This window comes from Bos indicus x Bos taurus, chromosome 8 (genome assembly GCF_003369695.1).
Source record: "Bos indicus x Bos taurus breed Angus x Brahman F1 hybrid chromosome 8, Bos_hybrid_MaternalHap_v2.0, whole genome shotgun sequence".
Taxonomy (NCBI): domain Eukaryota; kingdom Metazoa; phylum Chordata; class Mammalia; order Artiodactyla; family Bovidae; genus Bos; species Bos indicus x Bos taurus.
In genome coordinates this window covers 64,876,574-64,900,706 of record NC_040083.1, presented here as the reverse complement: position 1 = coordinate 64,900,706, position 24,133 = coordinate 64,876,574, and the positions used below count along the sequence as shown (strand labels likewise).

At 38.5% G+C, this 24,133-nt stretch overlaps 1 protein-coding gene across 6 annotated transcripts in view; it reads right to left on the bottom strand.

Annotated features, from left to right (window-relative positions):
• Window positions 1-24,133, bottom strand: part of INVS (inversin) — a 137,531-nt gene that overhangs the window by 101,229 nt on the left and 12,169 nt on the right. For 5 of the 6 annotated variants that reach the window (XM_027549767.1, XM_027549768.1, XM_027549765.1 and 2 more), the window contains exon 3: window positions 14,977-15,143. In XM_027549767.1, coding sequence (XP_027405568.1) covers window positions 14,977-15,143 — 167 coding nt within the window. Of the gene's footprint in view, window positions 1-14,976; window positions 15,144-24,133 lie in introns of those variants that run through there. The other variant, XM_027549769.1, reaches the window with a different exon arrangement.

The following is a 24,133-nucleotide window of genomic DNA, read 5'->3' as shown; positions in this document are numbered from 1 at the left end:
AGTTCCTCCTTGCTTTGTGACATTAGGGTAGTGTCATTTACGTATCTGAGGTTATTGATATTTCTCCCAGCAATCTTGATTCCAGCTGGTGCTTCATCCAGCCCAGCATTTCTCATGATGTACTCTGCATAGAAGTTAAATAAGCAGGGTGACAATATACAGCCTTGATGTACTCCTTTCCCAATTTGGAACCAGTCCCTTGTTCCATGTCTGGTTCTAACTGTTGCTTCTTGACCTGCATATAGATTTCTCAGGAGGCAGGTCAGGCGGTCTGATATTCCCATCTCTTTAAGAATGTTCCACAGTTTGTTGTGATCCATACAGTCAAAGGCTTTAACATAGTCAATAAAGCAGAAGTACATATTTTTCTGGAATTCTCTTGCTTTTTCTATGATCCAATGGTTGTTGGCAATTTGATCTCTGGTTCCTCTGCCTTTAAGAGCTTCCCTTATAGGTCAGTTGGTAAAGAATTCACCTGCAATGCAAGAGATCCCAGTTCGATTCCTGGGTCGGGAACATCCACTGGAGAAGGGATAGGCTACCCAGTCTAGTGTTCTTGGACTTCCCTTGTGGCTCAGCCTGCAATTCAGGAGACCTGGTTTCGATCCCTGGGTTGGGAAGATCCCCTGGAGAAGGGAAAGGCTACCCACTCCAGTATTCTGGCCTAGAGAATTCCACGTACTATATAGTCCACGGGGTCGCAAAGAGTTGGACAGGACTAAGCGACTTTCACTTTTACTTTTCACTTTCCTCTGGCTTTTCTAAGTCCCGCTTGAAGATCTGGAAGTTCTTGGTTCATGTACTGTTGAAGCTTAGCTTGGAGAATTTTGAGCATATTATATAGTCTAAGTACCATTTGTTTACCTTATCTGTTTTTCCCATTAAACTATGAAGTCTTTGAGGGCAGGATCATGTCGTGTTCATGGTTTACTTCTGAAACTTAACATAGAGGCTTTTGCATAAACACTTGTTAAGTGAAAGAATCAATAAGATTATAAGGAGTTACAAGGCAATAAAGTAACCTAATGTGACTTCAACAGCAAAGACGCCACTTATCGGTCACAGACAGTATGTTTTGATCAAACACCCTAATGTGAATCTAGCTACTTAAACGTTAAACTTCTTTTGCAAGGACAACAAGTGTGCTTCTACCATTTCCTGTGAGCAATTTCGCTTAAGAAAATGTGGTCACAATTATACTCTCACAGATGTAACTACAGAAGAACTGCATGAAATCTGAGAGATTGCTGCAACCTTTGGAGAGTTGCTTTGAAAGTCAAAAATTTTCCTAGCTTAGATCAAACAAAACAAGTACTTTCAATAATAAATCTAAATGCTTAGTCAGCAGTATTGAGAATTTTTATAATATGCATTATGGACTATAAAGAATAGAATCTTTATGGACTATAATAGACTCTTCAAGATAGCACTTACACAGGAAGAACTTAACAAAATATTTGTAATGATAATGACTCTCAGAGTTTGAAGGCCTAGTGGGGTCACTGGGTTCATCTATCCACTGTCTAGTTTGTACATCATTCAGTTCTTTTGGCATACTTTTTTGAGTCATTTCAAATTGGTTAGCAGAGCTTTCAATGACTATAGCAAAGAGACCCTGGAGCTATAGGGATGGGCTGAAGACATAATCCATAAGCTACAAATGCTTATTCACACACTCTTGACATTACTGTCAACATACCTTTATTCAAGCTTTCATGAAGATATACTGTATAAATGATGCTTACAAATGCTCTCAGTACACAGTATACTACAAAAGCATTTTAAAAAATTATATATGCTTTTGAATGACAAAAATGCACTGAATTTAATTTGTACATAGTGTACATATAAGGAAATATAAATGTTTACCATTTATCACTGTTAAGTTCGTTTCATAGTTCGTTACTGAAATTTAAAATCATTTACTTGGCCTTGAAGAGGTGGTAATAGGATCCCTCTACATTAGAGAATAAAGTAACTCATTTTTTCCAAATACTTTCTCCATTCATACTACAAATGTATGATACATATAGAAGAATAGCATAAGTATATAGGGATATATAAGAGAAGTGATTTTGAGCCTAAATTTGACACAGTAGCATTGGTATCATTAAAACCAATTCTAGCACCTGTTCTAATTCACTAAGAAATAAAAAATTGTATATTATTTGGAAGGAACAATTTAGCTAATGAATAATTTCATTTTTGGGGTTAGTTCATGTAGGAGTAAATGAAAGATTTTGTTTTATAAGGAAGAATGTTTCTAAATGAGTATGGGAGAAAAATACTATCAAATATCATACTTCATTATTAACTCATCTACCTTTAATGTCTCTGTCATTTTCTTTTAATAACACTTTAAAATCTTTATCACTTGTTAGTTCTGACAATGAGATGACAATTTATGCAATCTCTCCCCTATAGTTTCATTTCTAATCTCTACTTAAGCAGTTTACCTTCTAGTGTGATCAAAGACAAAAAGAACCAATGTAGATTTGTATTGTGTGTATGTGTGTGTGTTTGCACATCCATGTTTGAAGATAGCATTTAATGTTACATAGATATATTATCCAAAGGGATCTCTAATTAAATAAAAAAGGGAGCCTATGTTAGCTACGTTGACTTCAGGATCCATTCTTTTGTATAAAGGGCTTTCACATGCCTTCCCCCTCAATTCTAAAAGCACACGTTCCCTTCACCATGAATAAGGCCGACATTTGACAGCTTCACAAGGCTGACAGGGTTACCCAACAGCCCACCCTCCCTATTCTCAATCCAATTAGACCTCTAATCCTCCAGATGAAAGGCCCAACTGCTCACGTTCCTCATGACAACGACAGCTATTGATTACTTGTCACTGCAGCTAACACCTTCCCTGTCGAGGCTGCTCTGACAGAAGCAAACCTACCAAATTAGACAGCACTTTATCTGCCCTGGAGGCCAAATGGCACAACAAGTAAAGGCTAATAAATGGTATAAAAATGAACAAATCATAACATTATGACAGGCTGATCGTTGCCAGCAGCCTCCTAGCTCAAGCTTGATGTTCTGTTAGGCTTGCTCCTTCTCTTTCCCCTCTGCTCTAACTCCAACGTTGACTGAATTAAAGGCCAGAACAATTAAGGCATTTGACCAGCAAAGATAAGCCAATTGAAGTATCACCAAGGGACATAAATGTCAATAACTGACTGCCATTTGTCAATACAAACATTCTGGAGATGCAAATATTCAGTCCTCCACTCTCCACTAGGCTACACTGACTCACTTTCCAATGAGAGTCAGTTCAAATGGACAGTCTATGGCTATTTACCAGAAGAGGGGAAAAAAAGAAAAAAGAAATACAGTCTCAAGAGAGGAAGTATTCTATGAAGAACAAGCAAGAGTCATTGGGGTGGGGTTGGAGGGTTGCATGAGAAAAAGAGAGATAGCAAAGCAGATCTATTGTTCCTTTAAAAAATATTCTGTTAGACAATTGGAAAGTCAGTACATGTTTTTAGTTGAGAATGCATACATAATGTAGGGAATGTTGGAAAGCTAATGAAGCTGTAACTTTAGAAACACACTCATTCATTTAATGAACAGTTTTTGAGCATGAACCATGTACCAGGCACTGTTCTAGGCAACAGGAAGAAAACGGTGAATAAATCAGACCAAAAGAATCCCTAACTTTATGGAGTTTACATTGCAGTAGAGTATAAGACAATAAACAAGGTAAAAAATAAAATATTTGTGTGTGTGCGTGTGTGTGTGTATGATGTGATACCCCATCATTCTCAGCTGGGTAAGAAAAAGGAGTAGAAATGTAAGATAAAAGTCGGTAAGTCTAAAAAACCAAAGAACTACACACACACATAAACAGCCAACCAAACGTAGTCCTGAATTAGAATAGGAAATGATAAAACTGTATTTTCATTTAAAAAATATTTCCAAGCAGTGTCTACTGCTATGGCTTAGAAACAATCAACCCAGTACAATAAGCACCCCTAGACTTAAAATTGTGGTCTCCAAATACATATATGGTGAAAGATTCAAGATGGAACAGAGACTTGAAAACATCCTATGAAGAAGGAATGAAGGAATAGTAAAACTGGAGAAAAATTTCTTCACTTGGCCATCATGATGATTATTATTACATTGTTGGCCATGCCCCGTGGCATGTGGGATCTTAGTTCCCTGATCCAGGATCGAACCTGTGCCCCTTGCAGTGGAAGAGGTGAGTCTTAACCACTAGATCGCCAGAGGAAGTACCACAAAGATTATTTTTAAGACATGTCAGATCATATCACTTTTTTCCTCAAAACCCTCCAATGCCTCCTTCATCTGGTTCAGAATAAAAACATATTCCTGACAATGGCCGAAAGGCCTAGTGAATCTGGCACCCATTTCTGTCTTGTCCTCATGCTGACTACTCTCCCCTTGCTCACTCATTATCACCATGCTAGCCTCTTTGTTATTGGAGAAGGAAATGGCAACCCACTCCAGTGTTCTTGCCTGGAGAATCCCAGGACGGGGGAGCCAGGTGGGCTGCCGTCTACGGGGTCGCACAGAGTCGGACACGACTGAAGTGACTTAGCAGCAGCAGCAGCCTCTTTGTTACTCCTCCAATATTCCAGGCATGCTCCCACTTTAAGTCTTTGTTCTGACCGTTCCTCCAGCCTGGAATGAAAGAAAGTTCTTCCCTCAAGTTATTTATATGGCTTACTTTCTTACCTTCTACAAGTCTTGCTTCCAATGTGACTGCTTCCATCTCAGTGAAGACTATTCTGACTGCCTTATTTACAGTTCTGATTTGCTTTCCCCAGGTGCCTCTTCCCTGGTTTTCTTGATACCCCTTAGTTTAGCATTTTGGTTATATTTCTCTTATTATATTAGTAAACGATAATCTGGGCTTTGGAAAAGCTTCATAGTCAGAAGAGCTATAAAGAGGTCTATGATTGGTCACAAGGAAAATGCGGTGTCCAGGGGCTGACAATATTCATATTTTGGGAATAATGAGCCCCCTGATACCCTCTCATTTCAATTCTGAACAGTAAAATGTACAAAAAACAAGAAGAGGAAATTATATGAACAAATACAGTTCTATGACACAAGAAGGTAATTAGCAAATTAATGATCACATTTTCTTTGGAATCGATGTTATATACAAAATTAATTTTTAGAAGTTTAAATGAAAGTAAATGGATCTGAAGTTCCTTTTTATCAGCTGTAAAAATATTCACTGGCCCCGTGCCCAGAGTTTAAAAGAAATCAGCATGAGTCTAATGAAAAACAAGCTGTAGGTCTCAGGGAAATTCAATATATACTCTTTCTTTTCCTTTTAGTTTCTGATTGGTTTCCATGGGAATCTAGGCTTGTGGGGATCTCTAGTCGTGGAAAGCAGATGCCTGAATTTTCATGGCTTAGTAAAAGTGGGGGTCAGTGAAGAGATAAAGATGATTAGAAAATGAATATGGTAGTAGAAAACATGATCATGTTTGAAACAAAATGCTGCAAGTGACATAGTTTTCAAAACACAATCTGCAAGGCTGTTCTGTGTTTGAGAGGTATTACAACATAAAGAAGAAGAAGAGAAAAAAAAACCCACTAATGTAAAGGCATTAGCTCTGGGTTTAAATTCTGAATCTGGCCCATAAGAAAGAAGCTCGTTGGAGAGCAGTTCTCCTGGGTTCCCTTACTTCATGGTTCTCTGCTTGAGCACTCCTTTCCAATAAAGTCTTTTGCTTTGTCAGAGGAGAGAGGAAGGAAGGAAGGAAGGAAGGGAGAAAGAAAGACTTAGGTACTTTGGCAGGGAGATGACTGGGAAGCTGGATTTCAGAATTTCTCTATGACAGAACCAGAGGTCTGAGAAAGTAAGCTGCAGAAGAGTGAGTTTTCCTTCAGTGAAGCATTACCAGGAGCACTGAACTGGGAATCAGAAAAACAAGATAATTCCTGAATCTGCAAGTAAAAAAGTGGCCTTGAAGAACTCAAACCAGACCTCAGTTTACTTCTAAAAAACAGTTAATATTCAACTATTCTAACTGCTAAGAAGCTACTAGGAAGTTTTTTTCTTACTAGAACTATGTTGTTACGGTTGTTCAGTTGCTAAGTCCTGTCCAGCTCTTTGCGACCCCATGAACTGCAGCATGCCAGGCTTCCCTGTCCTTCACTATTTCCTGGAACTTGCTCAAACTCACATCCACTGAGTCGATGATGCCATTCAACCATCTCATCCTCTGTCAACCCCTTCTCTTCCTGCCCTCAATCTTTCCCAGCACCAGGGTCTTTTCCAATGAATCAGCTCTTTGCATCAGGTGGCCAAAGTATTGGAGCTGTACTATGTTAGAACAACTCAGAAGCAGTGATATCTATCAAGATTTGCTGACATTTTGTTCCTTGTAACTGTGAAAGTAGAAGTGCATTAACTATAGTCAAAGTATTAAAGAATGGACAGGTTTTTATCTCAATTCTCAGATTTGTTTAAAAATAGACCAATCTTGGTTTTTGGTTGAAACACTCATTTGGTTGGAACACTCCATTCAAAGACCCTAATTATTTGAAATCAGGTTCTTTTTTTTTTTTAACTTTACAATATTGTATTAGTTTTGCCAAATATCAAAATGAATCCGCCACAGGTATACCTGCGTTCCCCATCCTGAACCCTCCTCCCTCCTCCCCCCCCCCACCCTCCCTCTGGGTCGTCCCAGTGCACCAGCCCCAAGCATCCAGTATCGTGCATCGAACCTGGACTGGCGACTCGTTTCATACATGATATTATACATGTTTCAATGCTATTCTCCCAAATCTCCCCACCCTCTCCCTCTCCCACAGAGTCCATAAGACTGATCTATACATCGGTGTCTCTCTAAACTGGAAAACCAGCAGACAGGTTTAAATATAGTTTCTAAATACTCAGAAGAGGACAAACTTGACACTGGCTTGGAAACCTAAGAAGTTAGAATGTAATGAAGCAAAGATTTTTCAGGTTAGGACTCTCTGCCCAGAAAAGGCAGCTTAGCTAAGGCTGAAGTCAAATGGAATAATACGTAAAGGTTGTTAACGTAGCCCTTATCAGTCCAGAGGTGGTCTTGAGTGATCATTAAAATTCCAGAATATAAGGGTTTTATAAGCTCAGACTTTCTAGGTAAGGTGGCCATTGCAAATGCCTTTTGGTGACTTCTTTTAGAAGCATGTACTTAGTGGCTCAGCAGTGTCCGACTCTATGCAACCCTATGGACTGCAGCCCACTAGATTCTTCTTTCCATGGAATTTTTCCAGGCAAGAATACTGGAGTGGGCTGCCACTTCCTCCTCCAGGGGGTCTTCCTGACCCAGAGATTGAACCTCTGTCTCCTGCACTGGCAGGCGGATTCTTTTATCACTGAACCACCTGAAGCACACCAAGAGCTAAAACCCCATTTGCTTACACTTCAGATATCCACTGGTGACAGTTTGTGGGAGAGTGAGCACTTATTAAATTGGTTTTAAATAGACTGAGTGAATACAGCTACAGAGACACCTGGAAGTACCCACTAAACACTCCAGGTCATCTTGATGTGTGCTCAAATTTAAGAACCACTGGATTATAGCATAGATACAAGGCTTCCAAATAGCTCCTGAGGTGAAGGCTGGGGAAATGTGACCTGAGTGCTTAAAAGCCTAGGCCAGAAACAAACAACCCAATCAACAAATGGACAGAACATCTAAACAGACATTTCTCCAAGGAAGACATACAGATGGCCAAGAGGCACATGAGAAGACGCTCAACACCGCTAATTATTAGAGACATGCAAATCAAAACTACGAGATAATCACCTCACATCGGGCAGAATGGCCATCATCAAAAAGTCTACAAACAATAAATGATACAGAGGGTATGAAGAAAATGGAACCCTCCTACACCATTGGTGGGAATGTAAATTGGTACAGTTGCTATGGAGAACAGTATGGAGAGTCCTTAAGGAACTAAAAATAGAGTTACCATATGACCCAGAAATCCCACTCTCCTGGGAATATATCCAGAGAAAAACATGGTTCAAAAGGAGACATGCACCCCAATGTTCATTTCATCACTGTTTACAGTAGCCAAAGCATGGAAGCAATCTAAATGTCTATCAATAAATGAATGGATAAAGAAGATGTGGTACATAAATAGGTACATATATACAATGGAATACTACTCAGCTATAAAAAAAAGAAATAATGCCATTTGGAGGAACATGGATGGACTTGGAGATTACATACAAATATCAGACAGAGAAAGACAAATATCATATTACATCAACTTACATGCAGAAGCTGAAAAAAATGATATGAATGATTTTGTTTACAAAACAGAAACAGACTCACAGACTTAGAGAAGGAACTTGGGGTTACTGGAGGGGAAGGGTGGTAGAGGAAGGGATAGATTAGGATTTTGGGATTGACACATACATATTGCTATATTTAAAACAGATAACCAACAAGGACCTACTGGATAGCACAGAGAACTCTGCTCAGTACTCCATAATAACCTAAATGGGAAAAGAATTTGAAAAAAAAACAGATACATGTGTATGTATAACTGTATAACTTTGCTGAACACTTGAAACTAACCCAACATTGTTAATCAACTAATTCCAATATAAAATAAAAATATAAAATAAAAATCAAAAAATTGTAACAATGAATAATAACAACAAAAAAGTCTAGGCTAGGAACCATTCTTGCTTCCATTCTCCTGCTGAACTACAAATTATGGTCACCAAGTTCTGGATATTTTATCATTTTTTTATAATAGATTTTTAATGAGGTATAACACATATATAGTACTGCATATGTCTCAAGTATACAGAGACATCTGTATATGAGTGTAAGATAAGGAAACCAAAAGCTGTTGGTGTTGTTTCCCAGAAAAGTTTCAGAGGTATTCTACTCTTCTCCTTTACTTTTTAAATCATTAACATGCAAACATATTTTTAAAACTGAAAATTAATATTTAATTTTCACAGATGAATTGAGAATTCTCTTTATGAATAAAAAAGGAACACTCAAGCACAACCTGAGTCTTCTTTAATTTGTGTATTTAACATGATATAATTTTTCAAAGTGGGTGGGTAATCTTCATCTTCTTGAAGCCAAATTAATAACCTCGTGGAAGATTAAAAATGCATAATTATTGACATTTAGTGAGATTGCTAAAGTTTTTTTTTATCCTTATCAACAAATAAATGTATCTGTTGAAATCAGAGAAACAGTAGCTTCCCTGAACCAAAACATTTCTAACAGTTAGATATCTTTTGCGAGAAACCCAGGAAAGGTATGACTGATTTCTTTCTTGGATTAAACTGAGTGTGCTAAATGAAAAACAAACTAGGTACAGACGTAGACTATATTGAGATTAATTTTATTCTCATGTGTATCATTTCCTTAGCTGCTTGGACTAATAGTAATTTGTTTCCAGAGAAGTATGTGTCAGAATAACTAAGTCAATCGACACAGTTCAATAAACTTTTACCATATATGTATTTTGAAATTGGATAAATGTTTCTAATAAACAAAATGGCTAGCATTTGTATTAATAATGACTTTCTATATAAGTAACATAAAATGTATTCATTCATTCAACCAAGACAAATCAGACACTGTGCTAGATTCTGGGACATTCAAAAATAAAGAAAACAAGTCTCTCATCTGGAACTCCAATCTGGTGGGAAAGACACAAGTAAGTAATAATTATCATACATATGAGACAGTGGGGCTCCAATAGAGGTATGAACAAAATGCTATGCAAACATGGGTTTTTCCTATTAATCAACCTAAGATACCACAACATAGCTCATTATCACAAAAAAACCCAAAACCATAATAAATAATACATGAAAATGGTTAATCTTTGGGTCAGTAATAGTAGCAATGACTACTTACATGTTACGGCTGTTGAGATTTACAAAACATTTAGGTAAATTAATATCACATGTAAGTATATGTACTTTACAGTAGATAGGCCAATTTTGTTACTTAATACCTTTTTTGTTATTTAATATCTTTATCCATGGTGTTTGTGAGCACTTTAAGAGCAGGAATCATGTCTTTCATCTTCGCATTCCAAGGCCTAGCACAGTGCCTGTCACACAGTAAGTTTTTAACATGTGTTGAACATATGCATGCACGCACATATATATGAATATCAATGTTACATAAGTAGCACTTTTGAGTTCACAGATAACAGAATTAAGACAGACAATACTTGAAAAGAATATTTGGTATCCAAAATATCAGAGAACTTCACTAAACAAAGGCATGTGAAGTTTAAGAGGGCTCAGTATTGACAGTACTTATTTATAGCAGACATATTATTCATTTTTTAATATTCTCTCTAGATGATGCTGTTAAAGTGCTACACTTAATATGCCAGCAAATTTGGAAAACTCAGCAGTGGCCACAGGACTGGAAAAGGTCAGTTTTCATTCCAATCCCAAAGAAAGGCAATGCCAAAGAATGTTAAAACTACGATACAATTGCCATCATTTTACATGCTAGTACAGTAGTGCTCAAAATTCTCCAAGGTAGGCTTCAAACAATATGTGAACTGAGAGCTCCCAGATGTTCAAGACAGACTTAGAAAAGGCAAAGGAACCAGAGATCAAATTGCCAACACTTGCTGGATCATAGAAAAAGTAAGAAAATTCCAGAAAAATATCTACTTCTGCTTCACTGACTATGCTAAAGCCTTTGACTGTGTGGAATACAACAAACTGTGGAACATTCTTAAAAAGATGGGGATACCAGACCACCTGACCTGCCTCCTGAGAAATCTATATGCAGGTCAAGAAGCAACAGTTAGAACCAGACATGGAACAAGGGACTGGTTCCAAATTGGGAAAGGAGTACATCAAGGCTGTATATTGTCACCCTGCTTATTTAACTTCTATGCATAGTACATCATGCGAAATGCTGGGCTGGAGGAAGCACAAGCTGGAATCAAGACTGCCGGGAGAAATATCAATAACCTCAGATATGTAAATGACACCATCCTAATGTCACAAAGCAAAGAGGAAATGAAGAGTCTCTTGATGAAAGTGAAAGAGGAGAGTGAAAAAACTGGCTTAAAACTCAACATTCAAAAAACTAAGATCATGGCAACTGGTCCCATGACTTCATGGCAAATAGATGGGGAAACAATGGAAACAATGACCAACTTTCTTTTCTTGGACTCCAAAATCACCAGAGATGGTGACTGCAGCCATGAAATTAAAAGACGCCTGCTCCTTGGAAGAAAAGCTATGACCAACCCACACAGCATATTAAAAAGCAGAGACATTTCTTTGCCCACGAAGGTCTATATAGTCAAAACTATGGTTTTTCCAGTAGTCGTGTTTGGATGTGAGAGTTGGATCATAAAGAAGGCTGAGCATCGAAGAACTGATGCTTTTGAACTGTGGTGTTGGAGAAGACTCTTGAGAGTCCCTTGAACTGCAAGATCAAACCAGCCAATCCTAAAGGAAATCAGCCCTGAATATTCATTGGAAGGACTGATGCTGAAGCTGAAGCTCCAATACTTTGGCCACCTGATGCAAAGAGCTGATTCGTTAGAAAAGACCCTCAAGCTGGGAAAGATTGAAGACAGGAGGAGAAGGGGATGACAGAGGATGAGATGATTGGATGGTATCACTGACTCGATGGACAAGAGTTTGAGCAAGGTCCGGGAGTTGGTGAAGGATAGGGAAGCCTGGAGTGCTGCAGTCCATGGGGTTGCAAAGAATCAGACACGACTGAGCAACTGAACAACTACTAGGTATATAAACATGATACAGAGCAGATACTTGGCAACTACTTATTGAATGAACATTTCTACTTCCACAATATATCTCCTGGATCCAACTCTTCCTCTCTCTTGGCCTGAACTATAATAGCTTTTATGTACCTCCATTCTTATCCTCTTCCAAAGTAGCTGCTAATGACTTGCGAGGAATTTGTACTCAGGTTTTCAGGGTTTGCTTTTCAAGTTCCATCTACTGCTAACACTAAAGTCCACTTGGGTTTTTCCATCTTTCTAAGAATCCTGCTTCCTACTAGGGTTGCATTCTTTTACATTCCAATTTGGAAAATGCCTTAAAGGAAAAGCCAGGATGAATGTGGAGCTAATTTTATAAGCTTCCCTTCTCCGAATGATCCTGCCTGTGCTGACTGTTTCCAGTGTCTTCAAACAATATATCTATTAAGTTTTCAGATGTTTTTGGCAGATGAGCTGTTCAAAAATAGGGGTTCATGGTGAGAACTTATGCTTAGTCACGAAAATCTCTGGTTGGTAGCTCTTTACTATGATTTCTTTTTTTATATTTTTAAATATTTCTTTTTTATGTATCTTTAAATATTCCATCAAATATTCCATCTGGTTACTTTATACTGTGTTTTTAATGTTTTTGATAGAAACTTGTTTATTGTTTCTGCTGACTCTCCTTGACGGTATATTGCTTCCTTATGTGTTTGGTGATTTTTCACTGTGAGATCGTATTTGGTTTATTTTAATATATATGGGCAGGAGGAGAAGGCGATGACAGAGGATGAGATGGTTGGATAGCATCACTGACTCAACGGACATGAGTTTGAGTAAACTCCGGGAGTTGGTGATAGACAGGGAGGCCTGGCATGCTGCAGTCTATGGGGTTGCAAAGAGTTGGACACGACTGAGTAACTGAACTGAGCTGAATACATATGGGAAGTTTAAGGTGAAGCTATTTTCTCTAAAGAGAATTTGTGTCTGTGTCTGCTGAAAGGTAGGTTGGGCTACAGACCTGGGACATCTCCAACCACTTTTGAAAATTATTTCTAGATCCTCCACCATCTTATTCCTGCTTGAACTATACTATCTCTGATTCTAAATAATGGTGCTTTTGCATGACACACAAAACCAAACACAATACCCAGGTTTGATGTGGGCAGAGTATTAAAGAATGATTATCACCCTTGTTCTGGAAATTCTACTAATACCAGTATAACTTAACTAGTATTCTACTAATACTAGTATAACTTAAAGATGTATTATGGCTTTTGGCAAACACACAAAAACACACAGCAACACAGAGACAGGGGAAATGCATAATTATCAGCTGCGAGACCGTGAAAGTTGTTATTTATAAAATCAGTTATGTAAACCGTGACATGTAAATCATAGTTCTATTTATTCTTTGACACTAAAGAAATCACTACCAAAAAAATAAAGGAGAAACAAAAAGCAAATGGAAACAATGTGCTGCATCTCACTGAGAGACTTAACAATTCACAGGACTGGGTGTGCCCTCCCCTTTCAACTTTCTTCACATTATACCTCTACAAAAATGTCATATGATTGGATCATCAACTTAACTTTTTCTCGCATGATCCATTTAATGTGCAATTAGTTTCCCCTAACTTACATTTTTGAAGTTAAGTTTTAAACCTAAATGAATCACAATGAAAAAAAAAATCTAAAGTGTATTAAATTCTTAATACTGGGGCTATTCCCAATCTGAAATGTTTACTTTTTTATGATAACAAGTTAAATAGAGTTACCCTTCCTGACTGAATACTTTTAACAGCTGACAAGCTTAGGTGAAAGGTTATAGATACCTCAGCAGTAGTTAAAAGAGAGATTGAAAATGAGGGAGAATTCTTTTAAATTACTGTAATGAAAAGCAAATTCAAGAGCAATAACTTTGGAAATAACCTGACAGACCCAATTGATAAGAGCATATAACTAGCATATTCAGAAGTACATCTTAATGTCAATCTTTTTTTATGCTTTCAACTAATGAAAAGGTATTTTTCTAACCCCTCAATTAATCAGCTATATCTGGTTCACATTTTTTAATGGGAAATAACTAATAGTTTCTCCTGGATCTAACTAATTTTCATTGCTTTTTGTTCCAAAAATACGTATCTAAAATAACAAAGAGAAAAATACCAGGCACCAGAAATACATTTCATAGACCAAAATTTCATGGTGAGAAAAACTGTTTTCAGGTAAATAAAATCTTCAAATAAGTTTAGAAGCTTCCCATTTAAAAAAATTTTTGATATGCTTAATCCTAAAAAAACTGAGCTCTTAACAAGCCTTTAAAAATTTGAAATAATTTATACTAGCAATATAGTTTTAGATTTTAAAAAAATTGAAAATACATTTCAGAAAATAAATTTCTTTTATGCTTCTAACGCCACATATTTTACAAGATTACAGCTTTTTATTGTAAAAGTAACACTAAGGAAAACATTTTAAACAATGAGAAGTACTAAATTCATATATAGTCCCATTATTTCAATCCAAACACTACTGACAATTATTATTTTTTGGCTGTGCTTCATGTGTATGGCTTCTGGGATCTTAGTTTCTGCTGCTGCTGCTAAGTCGCTTCAGTCGTGTTCGACTCTGTGCGACCCCATAGACGGCAGCCCACCAGGCTCCGCCGTCCCTGGGATTCTCCAGGCAAGAACTGGAGTGGGTTGCCATTTCCTTCTCCAAAGCATGAAAGTGAAAAGTGAAAGTGAAGTTGCTCAGTTGTGTCCGACTCCTAGCAACTCCATGGACTGCAGCTAGTTCCTGACCACGGATCAAACCCATGCTCCCTGAAATGGAGGTTCAGAGTCCCAGCCACTGAACCTCCAGGAAATTCCCAAACCCAGCCACTACTGACAATTTAGTGTGTGGTAGTTTTCTTTCTTTCTTTGCCTTTTCCAATGCATAAACTGACTTGTAATATAGTTTAATATAGTCCAATCATACTATCCATATAATTTTATTTCCTTTTCCCCAGCTTAATCTTAGATAAGAAAATAAACTTCATTGCTTGAAGAACTTGAATAAGTGATGGTTATCTGTGCTTACTCTCTGCAGTTTAAAGACTGCATTTTTTGAGAAAACATATGAAAATAAAGTTATAAACCTGAGATTTCTTTACTATCTGTCCATTGCACAGTTCCACTAATCAATTTAAACATACCACAAAGACGGTTTACTCTTCACAGTAATTTGACTTCTCACCTTTTGAGCTGCAAGATGGAGGGCAGTTCTCTGGCTATGGTCAGTTTTATTAACATCTGCTCCTGCCTTCAGCAGAGTATCTGCACAATCCAGTCTGTCAGCCAACACACAATACATAAGTGGTGTTCTCCCAAATTGATCTTCTTTGTCTTTAAGGGCAGAGTTCCCTGTGAGGATAAGAAACAAATAGTGATATTTGATAATTATTTTTGTTATCACTAATATAACTAGGAACTATATTTACTAGCTGTTTCTCATCAAGTACTCGGGTAAATGCATTAAATATACTACCTCAGTTTTACTCACCCTATGAGAGGAATAGTCATAGTCATAGTCATAAGTCGCTCAGTCGTGTCCAACTCTTTGCGACCCCATGGACTGTAACCCACCAGGCTCCTCCGTCCATGGCATTTTCCAGGCAAGAATACTGGAGTGGGTTACCATTTCCTTCTCCAGGAGACCTTCCCAACCCAGGGACTGAACCCCCATACCTATATTACAGGAAATTGAGACTCAGAGAAGTTGGGTAACTTTTTCACCTTACACTGAAAGTAGATGGTGAAGCTAAAATTCAAACTGAGTGTTGACTTTAAGCAGTATGTTCTTAACTACTATGTTATACTAAATTAACATTTTGAGATATGAGGTTATTTTTTTCCTCCCTTACTCTTTGTCAAAAACAAAAAAATTTAATGTAGACCATACACTAGGCATTGTGGTATGTTTCTGAGAACTACAAAAATGAGTCATGATTGACTTCCTATTCTAGACAATAAGGAACAAGCACATAATACCATGATCCTCCTGCTAATTAAAACTAAACACTCCAGGAAAAGTAAATGAAAGGTGGTGAAAAGAAGGCAAATTGGTTAGAGAACAATGCAACTCCAGGAACAATCCGGTGTTGAGTTCTCAAATTTGGAGGTTTTTTGCCTCCTATATATAGAGACAGCCTGGGTGCTAAAGTAGCCAGAACACCAGAAACACCAAGAGGTACATTCACAAAATTCCTCAAGAAGCCTGTTCTCTCCAGTCAAAACATCAGGACAACAGTAGCTCAGCAGCACTGAAATCTTTTGACTAACTTCTTCTATTCAAAGCACATGTGACACAAACTGTACCTCTTTTCCTTTCCATCTGATACTGCAGAGACTGTGGGGAAGCAGCCCTATGAAGCCTTATGCCCTGAATCAGGCAAAGGAGAGCAATGAGGTATTACCTTATCTGTTCTCAACTAGACAGTGGAGAAAAGAAAGGAGGAAGCTAGAGAAAGCAATTCTTTATATCAGTGCATAATGGATAACTTTTAGCAGACCATGTATGGAACTGACCAAAGTTAAAATAGAAAAAACTTTGAGAATTGAACTCTTAGTAGAATACTGCCCAGGTTCTAAATTGGCCAGGGTATTACAAAAGTGGGGCAGACCAGACAATAACTTGCAAGAGCTTTGAAAAAGTTTGACATTTGAACCACAGTCCACAAAATTGGAATAAAATGTTCATTCTAACCTAAACAGATTATCAGTTTACTAAAACAGGAGATTTAAATAGGATCCAGTCATTACCATAATACACCAAATGTTCAAGATATAATCCAAAATTACCAGACAAACCAAACATCAGGAAAATATTAAATAAGATAATAAACAGGCACCAAAATTGTGATGGAACAGATATCAGAATTAGCTGACAAAGATTTTAAAGCAATTGTCATAAAAAGTCTGATAAGCAACTATGAATGCTCTTGAAGCAAAAGGAAAAATCCAAAGCCTCAGCAATGAGAGTAAACATAAAGATGAACTCGGCGGGACTTCTCTGGAGGTCCAGTGGTTAAGAAGCCATCTGCTAATGCAGGGGACACAGGTTCAATCCCTGGTCCAGGAAAATCCCACAGGCTGTGGGGCAACTAAGCCCGTGCACCACTAGGTCCACACTCTGGAGCCAGCACGCTGCAACTACCAGAGCCCCTGTGCCATGGAGCCTACGCTGTGCAACAGGAAAAGCCACTGTAATAAGAAGCCTGTGCACCACAGCTAGAGAAAACCTACATGCAGCAACAAAGATCCAGTGCAGTCAAAAAAACAAAAGAAATTAAAAAAATTTAAAAAGCGATGAATCCAATGAAAATATCACAATAATAACATTTTTTAAATAAGTAAAAAACCAAATAACCAAAATAAAAACCACATTAAATAGGCACAATACCAGAATGGAAATGACAAAAGAAAGAATCACAGAACTTAATGACAGACCAACAGAAATTATTCAGTCTGAACAACTGATAGAAAAGATAGAAAGAGAAAGGATCAACAGAGTCTCGGGGCTCTGTGGGACAATAACAAAGTTTCTACCATTCATATCATCAGAGCCCCAGAGAGAGAGGAAAAAGAGAGGCTAAAAAGATATTTGAAGGAATAATGACTAGAAATGGCCCAAATCTAGTGAAAGACACAGACCTACAAATTTAAATAGTTGAGCAAAGCTCAACAAAATAAACCCAAAGAAATCCATACTGAGTCAGTCAAAATCAAATTTCTGAAGACTAAATTCAAATTATAGCGTATTTCTCATAAGAAACTATGGAAGCCAGAGGTAATGGCACAACATTTTGCACGTGTTGAGGGGGAGGAAAAAGAACTGTCAACCCAGAATTCTACATCAAGTGCTTGCATAGACAGGGAGTGAAAAGAAAGAGAAGTGTTTGAGGATAGCTAAAGGATTTAGCAGTTATAGGGGGTACAATGAAATTGTTCTAAAATCAACTGTTGTGATGTTTGTACAATACAACTCTGAATATGAAAAAAACTATTGAATTGCACATTTTAAATTGGTATGTATGCTGATATGGTGGATCTCAATACTTTCCATTATGTACACATTAAAATGAAATGTCAAAAACATTCAAGAAATGTAGAGGAAGACAGGAATGGGAAAAAAAGAGGAATGAAAAACAGAAAACAATACATAATAAGTTGGAAACATTAATGATTATATTATAGGTAAATGGGGCTTGCCTAGTGATGCAGCAATAAAGAATCTGCCTGCTATGCAGGAGATGCAGGTTCAATCCCTGGATTGGGAAAATCCCCTGGAGGAGGAAATAGTATTCTTGCTGGAGACATCCCATGGACAGAGGAGCCTGGCAGGCTACAGTCCATAGCATTGCAAAGAGTCGGACATGACTGAGTGACTGAACACATATACATTCATATAGGTAAATGGTATAAGCACACCAGTAAAAAGATTTTTTAAAAAAAGAGAGAGGACTGAACTACATGCTTGTGGGTTGTCTATTTTATATATAGTACTGTATATATTTTAATCCCAAACTCCTAATTTATCCCTCCCTGATCAACTGGTTTTTGATAAAGGTGTAAAGGCAAACCAATAGATAATTTTTTAAACAAATGGTACTAAAAATATTGGACATCCACATATAAAAACAAAACAAAAAAAAACAAAAATCTACACTTTTTACCATATACAAAATTATCTAAAAATCAGTAATAAATGTAAATGTAAAATCGCTATAAATAGGTAAACCTTAGTCAGTCGCTCAGTCGTGTCCGACTCTTTGCGACCCCATGAATCGCAGCACGCCAGGCCTCCCTGTCCATCACCAACTCCCAGAGTTCACTCAGACTCACATCCATCGAGTCAGTGATGCTATCCAGCCATCTCATCCTCTGTTGTCCCTTTCTCCTCCTGCCCCCAAACCCTCCCAGCATCAGAGTCTTTTCCAATGAGTCAACTCTTCGCATGAGGTGGCCAAAGTACTGGAGTTTCAGCTTTAGCATCATTCCTTACAAAGAAATCCCAGGGCTGATCTCCATCAGAATGGACTGTTTGGATCTCCTTGCAGTCCAAGGGACTCTCAAGAGTCTTCTCCAACACCACAGTTCAAAACATTCAATTCTTTGGCGCTTAGCCTTCTTCACAGTCCAACTCTCACATCCATACATGACCACAGGAAAAACCACAGCCTTGACTAGATGGACATTTGTTGGCAAAGTAATGTCTCTGCTTTTCAATATGCTATCTAGGTTGGTCATAACTTTCCTTCCAAGGAGTAAGCGTCTTTTAATCTCATGGCTGCAGTCACCATCTGCAGTGATTTTGGAGCCCCAAAAAATAAAGTCTGACACTGTTTCCACTGTGTCCCCATCTATTTCCCATGAAGTGATGGGACCGGATGCCATGATCTTCGTTTTCTGAATGTTGGGCTTTAAGCCAACTTTTTCACTCTCCACTTTCACTTTCATCAAGAGGCTTTTTAGTTCCTCTTCACTTTCTGCCATAACTGTGGTGTCATCTGTATATCTGAGGTTATTGATATTTCTCCTGGCAATCTTGATTCCAGCTTGTGCTTCTGTGCAAAAAAGATTTTCACGACCCAGATAATCACAACTGTGTGATCACTGACCTAGAGCCAGACATCCTGGAATGTGAAGTCAAGTGGGCCTTAGAACGCATCACTGTGAACAAAGCTAGTGCAGGTGATGGAATTCCAGTTGAGCTCTTTCAAATCCTGAAAGATGATGCTATTAAAGTGCTTCACTCAATATGCCAGCAAATTTGGAAAACTCAGCAGTGGTCACAGGACTGGAAAAGGTCATTTTTCATTCCAATCCCAAAGAAAGGCAATGCCAAAGAATGCTCAAACTACCGCACAATTGCACTCATCTCACACGCTAGTAAAATAATGCTCAAAATTCTCCAAGCCAGGCTTCAGCAATATGTGAACCGTGAACTTCCTGATGTTCAAGCTGGTTTTAGAAAAGGCAGAGGAACCAGAGATCAAATTGCCAACATCCGCTGGATCATGGAAAACGCAAGAGAGTTCCAGAAAAACATCTATTTCTGCTTTATTGACTATGCCAAAGCCTTTGACTGTGTGGATCACAAGAAACTGTGGAAAATTCTGAAAGAAATGGGAATACCAGACCACCTGACCTGCCTCTTGAGAAATCTGTTTGCAGGTCAGGAAGCAACAGTTAAAACTGGACATGGAACAACAGACTGGTTCCAAATAGGAAAAGGAGTACGTCAAGGCTGTATACTGTCACCCTGCTTATTTAACTTATATATGCAGAGAGTAGGAGAAGGCAATGGCAAGCCACTCCAGTACTCTTGCCTGGAAAATCCCATGGATGGGGGAGCCTGGTGGGCTGCAGTCCATGGGGTTGCTGCAGGTCGGACATGACTGAGCGACTTCACTTTCACTTTTCACTTTCACACAATGGAGAAGGAAATGGCAACCCACGCCAGTGTTCTTGCCTGAAGAATCCCAGGGATGGCAGAGCCTGGTGGGCTGCTGTCTATGGGGTTGCGCAGAGTCGGACACGACTGAGGCAACTTAGCAGCATGCAGACAGTAAACCTTTTAGAAGCAAACAAAGGTAAAAGATCTCTGCAACCTTGAGTTAGGTGAAAATTTCTTAGAGATGATACCAAAGAATAGTCCTTTACAAAATCGATAGATTGAATTTCATCCAAACTTAAAATTCTATTTGAAAGACACTGTTAAGAAAATAAAAACACAAGTCACAAAAAGTTGGAGAAAATATTTGTAAAACACATATCTGATAAAGCCTTCGATATATCCAGAATAAAGAACTCTTACGTGTGAATAATAAAGCCGATAATGAAATTATAATATGGCCAAACGGTCTGAATAGACATTTCACCAATTAAGCATATGAAAAGACACTCAAAATCATTAACACACAGGAAAGTAACACATTCAAACCACAATGTGATACCACTACACATCTATTAGAAAGGCTAAACGAAAACCAAAACAAGTCTGTCAATAGCAAATTCTTGGTGAGGATGTGGAAAAACTAGAACTCAGATTTTGCTGGTGGGATTAGTATCATAAACGTTACAGCCACTATGGAAAACTGTTTGCCAGTTTCATAGTAAGTTAAATATACACTTACTACATGGCCCAATAATTTCATCGAGTGTTTAGTACACAGGAGAAATAAAAGCATGAAGGCTTATGTTCACATAAAAACCTGCATATGGATGTTTATGAAAGCTTCATTTATTAATACTAAATACTGGAAACATCTCAATTGTCCTTCAACTGGAAAATGACAAAAGAAATTGAAGTACATCTATACAAAAGAATACTGCTCAGCAATAAAAAGGAATGAAGTACTAATCTACTCAATAACATGGAAAAATCTCAAATGTATTATGCTAAGTTAAAGAACACAGTCTCAAAGGGTACATATTGTATGATTCATTTACATGGGTTTCTAGAGAAGGTAAAACTATGGGACAGAAGACAGATCAGTGGTATCCGGGGGCAGCCAGGGGCTGAGATGTGGGGAGAGACTGATGATGAAGGGACATGGGAAAATCTGGGGCGTGATGGACCTGTTCTACATCTTGACTGTGGTGGTAATTGCAGGACCACATGTTTGCTAAAATTAAGTAACTACAGACTGAAAAAGTGTAAAATTGACTGTATTTACTGTATTAAAACTCCATAAACTTTACTTTAAAACAACAAAAAAAGATACCATAACACTTTAAGTGAAAAACATTTACTTTCGTCACAAATGATCAGATATCCACGTACTGGCTGAGCGTAATCTTATATGAATTGAGCATGAGGGAAGGCAGTTATTTTTAAGGTGTTTTAGCATGAACTGCTAACGGAGGAAGAAAATTGACCACACAAAATATTTGCTTTGGGGAAATACAATTGCTAAAATAAGAAAGAGAACATGTCATGCTTTGGTCTGAGTTATTTTTGCCTGAAAGTAATGCTCAAAATTCTCCAAGCCAGGCTTCAGCAATATGTGAACCGTGAACTTCCTGATGTTCAAGCTGGTTTTAGAAAAGGCAAAGGAACCAGAGATCAAATTGCCAACATCTGCTGGATCATGGAAAAAGCAAGAGAGTTCCAGAAAAACATCTATTTCTGCTTTATTGACTATGCCAAAGCCTTTGACTGTGTGGATCACAAGAAACTGTGGGAAATTCTGAAAGAGATGGGAATACCAGACCACCTGATCTGCCTCTTGAGAGATTTGTATGCAGGTCAGGAAGCAACAGTTAGAACTGGACATGGAACAACAGACTGGTTCCAAATAGGAAAAGGAGTACGTCAAGGCTGTATATCGTCACCCTGCTTATTTAACTTATATGCAGAGTACATCATGAGAAACGTTTGACTGGATGAAGCACAAGCTGGAATCAAGATTGCCGGGAGAAATATCAATAACCTCAGATGTGCAGATGACACCACAGTTATGGCAGAAAGTGAAGAGGAACTAAAAAGCCTCTTGATGAAAGTGAAAGAGGAGAGTGAAAAAGTTGGCTTAAAGCTCAGCATTCAGAAAATGAAGATCATGGCATCCGGTCCCATCACTTCATGGGAAATAGATGGGGAAACAGTGGAAACAGTGTCAGACTTTATTTTTGGGGGCTCCAAAATCACTGCAGATGGTGACTGCAGCCATGAGATTAAAAGACGCTTACTCCTTGGAAGGAAAGTTATGACCAACCTAGATAGCATATTGAAAAGCAGAGACATTACTTTGCCAACAAAGGTTTGTCTAGTCAAGGCTATGGTTTTTCCTGTGGTCATGTATGGATGTGAGAGTTGGACTGTGAAGAAGGCTGAGCGCCGAAGAATTGATGCTTTTGAACTGTGGTGTTGGAGAAGACTCTTGAGAGTCCCTTGGACTGCAAGGAGATCCAACCAGTCCATCCTAAAGGAGATCAGCCCTGGGATTTCTTTGTAAGGAATGATGCTAAAACTGAAACTCCAGTACTTTGGCCACCTCATGCGAAGAGTTGACTCATTGGAAAAGACTCTGATGCTGGGAGGGATTGGGGGCAGGAGGAGAAGGGGACGACAGAGGATGAGATGGCTGGATGGCATCACTGACTCGATGGATGTGAGTCTGAGTGAACTCCGGGAGTTGGTGATGGACAGGGAGGCCTAGCGTGCTGCGATTCATGGGGTCGCAAAGAGTCGGACACGACTGAGCGACTGAACTGAACTGAACTGAAGCTGTTTTAGCTCTAATTATTTCAACATATATTTGAATCTTGGATGTATTGGGACCCAGAAGTACTTCATACCTTTTCCAATAACTCATTTTGCTGATCCATGTTTCCACGTATGCTGCTTGGTAACTGCTCTTGAAATTTCAAAGAGCCTTACAAAATACTCATCTTCCCTGGTGGTACAGATAGTAAAGCGTCTGCCTACAATGCGGGAGACCTGGGTTTGATCCCTGGGTCGGGAAGATCCCCTGAAGAAGGAAATGGCAACTCACTCCAGTACTCTTGCTTGGAAAATCCCATGGACGGAGAAGCCTGATAGGCTACAGACCACGGGGTCGCAAAGAGTCAGACACGACTGAGTGACTTCACTTCACTCACTACAAAATACTCAGGTCATGTACACTAACTTCTGGAAGTGAAGCGTAAGTCATTCAGTCATGTCTGACTCTTTGCGATCCCATGGACTATAGTCCATGGACTTCTCCAGGCCAAGATGCTGGAGTGGGGAATTTCCCAACTCAGGGATCAAACCCAGGTCTCCCACACTGCAGGCAGATTCTTTACCAGCTGAGCCACCAGGGAAGCCCAACTCCTGGAAGAGGCAGATTTTTGTTCTGTTTCAGAATCTTGGTTTTGAAGATGGAGGTAAGTTTTGAATTTGACTCAACGTATCTGATAATAGAAACCCCTAGGCAGAAGTCTTCTGAGTGGTCACTCAGTGCTAGGTATTATTCTCTATACAAAGACCTCCAATATCTAATCCAGAAGATTCCAGAGATTCTATCACTGCATTTATAGATATGGACTCATTTAAACCCAAATTCATTAACAGAACTGAAATGTATTACAGGTAGAGCATGTTCCTTTTATCATTTGAGTTTTTCTAGAATGAAAAATGACACAGAGAATCAGTTCAGTTCAGTTACTCAGTCATGTCTGACTCTTTGTGACCCCATGGACTGCAGCATGCCAGGCCTCCCTGTCCATCACCAACTCCGGAGCTTACTCAAACTCATGTTCATCGAGTCAGTGATGCCATCCAACCATCTTATCCTCTGTTGTCCCTTTCTCCTCCTGCCTTCAATCTTTCCCAGCATCAGGGTCTTTTCAAATGAGTCAGTTCTTCA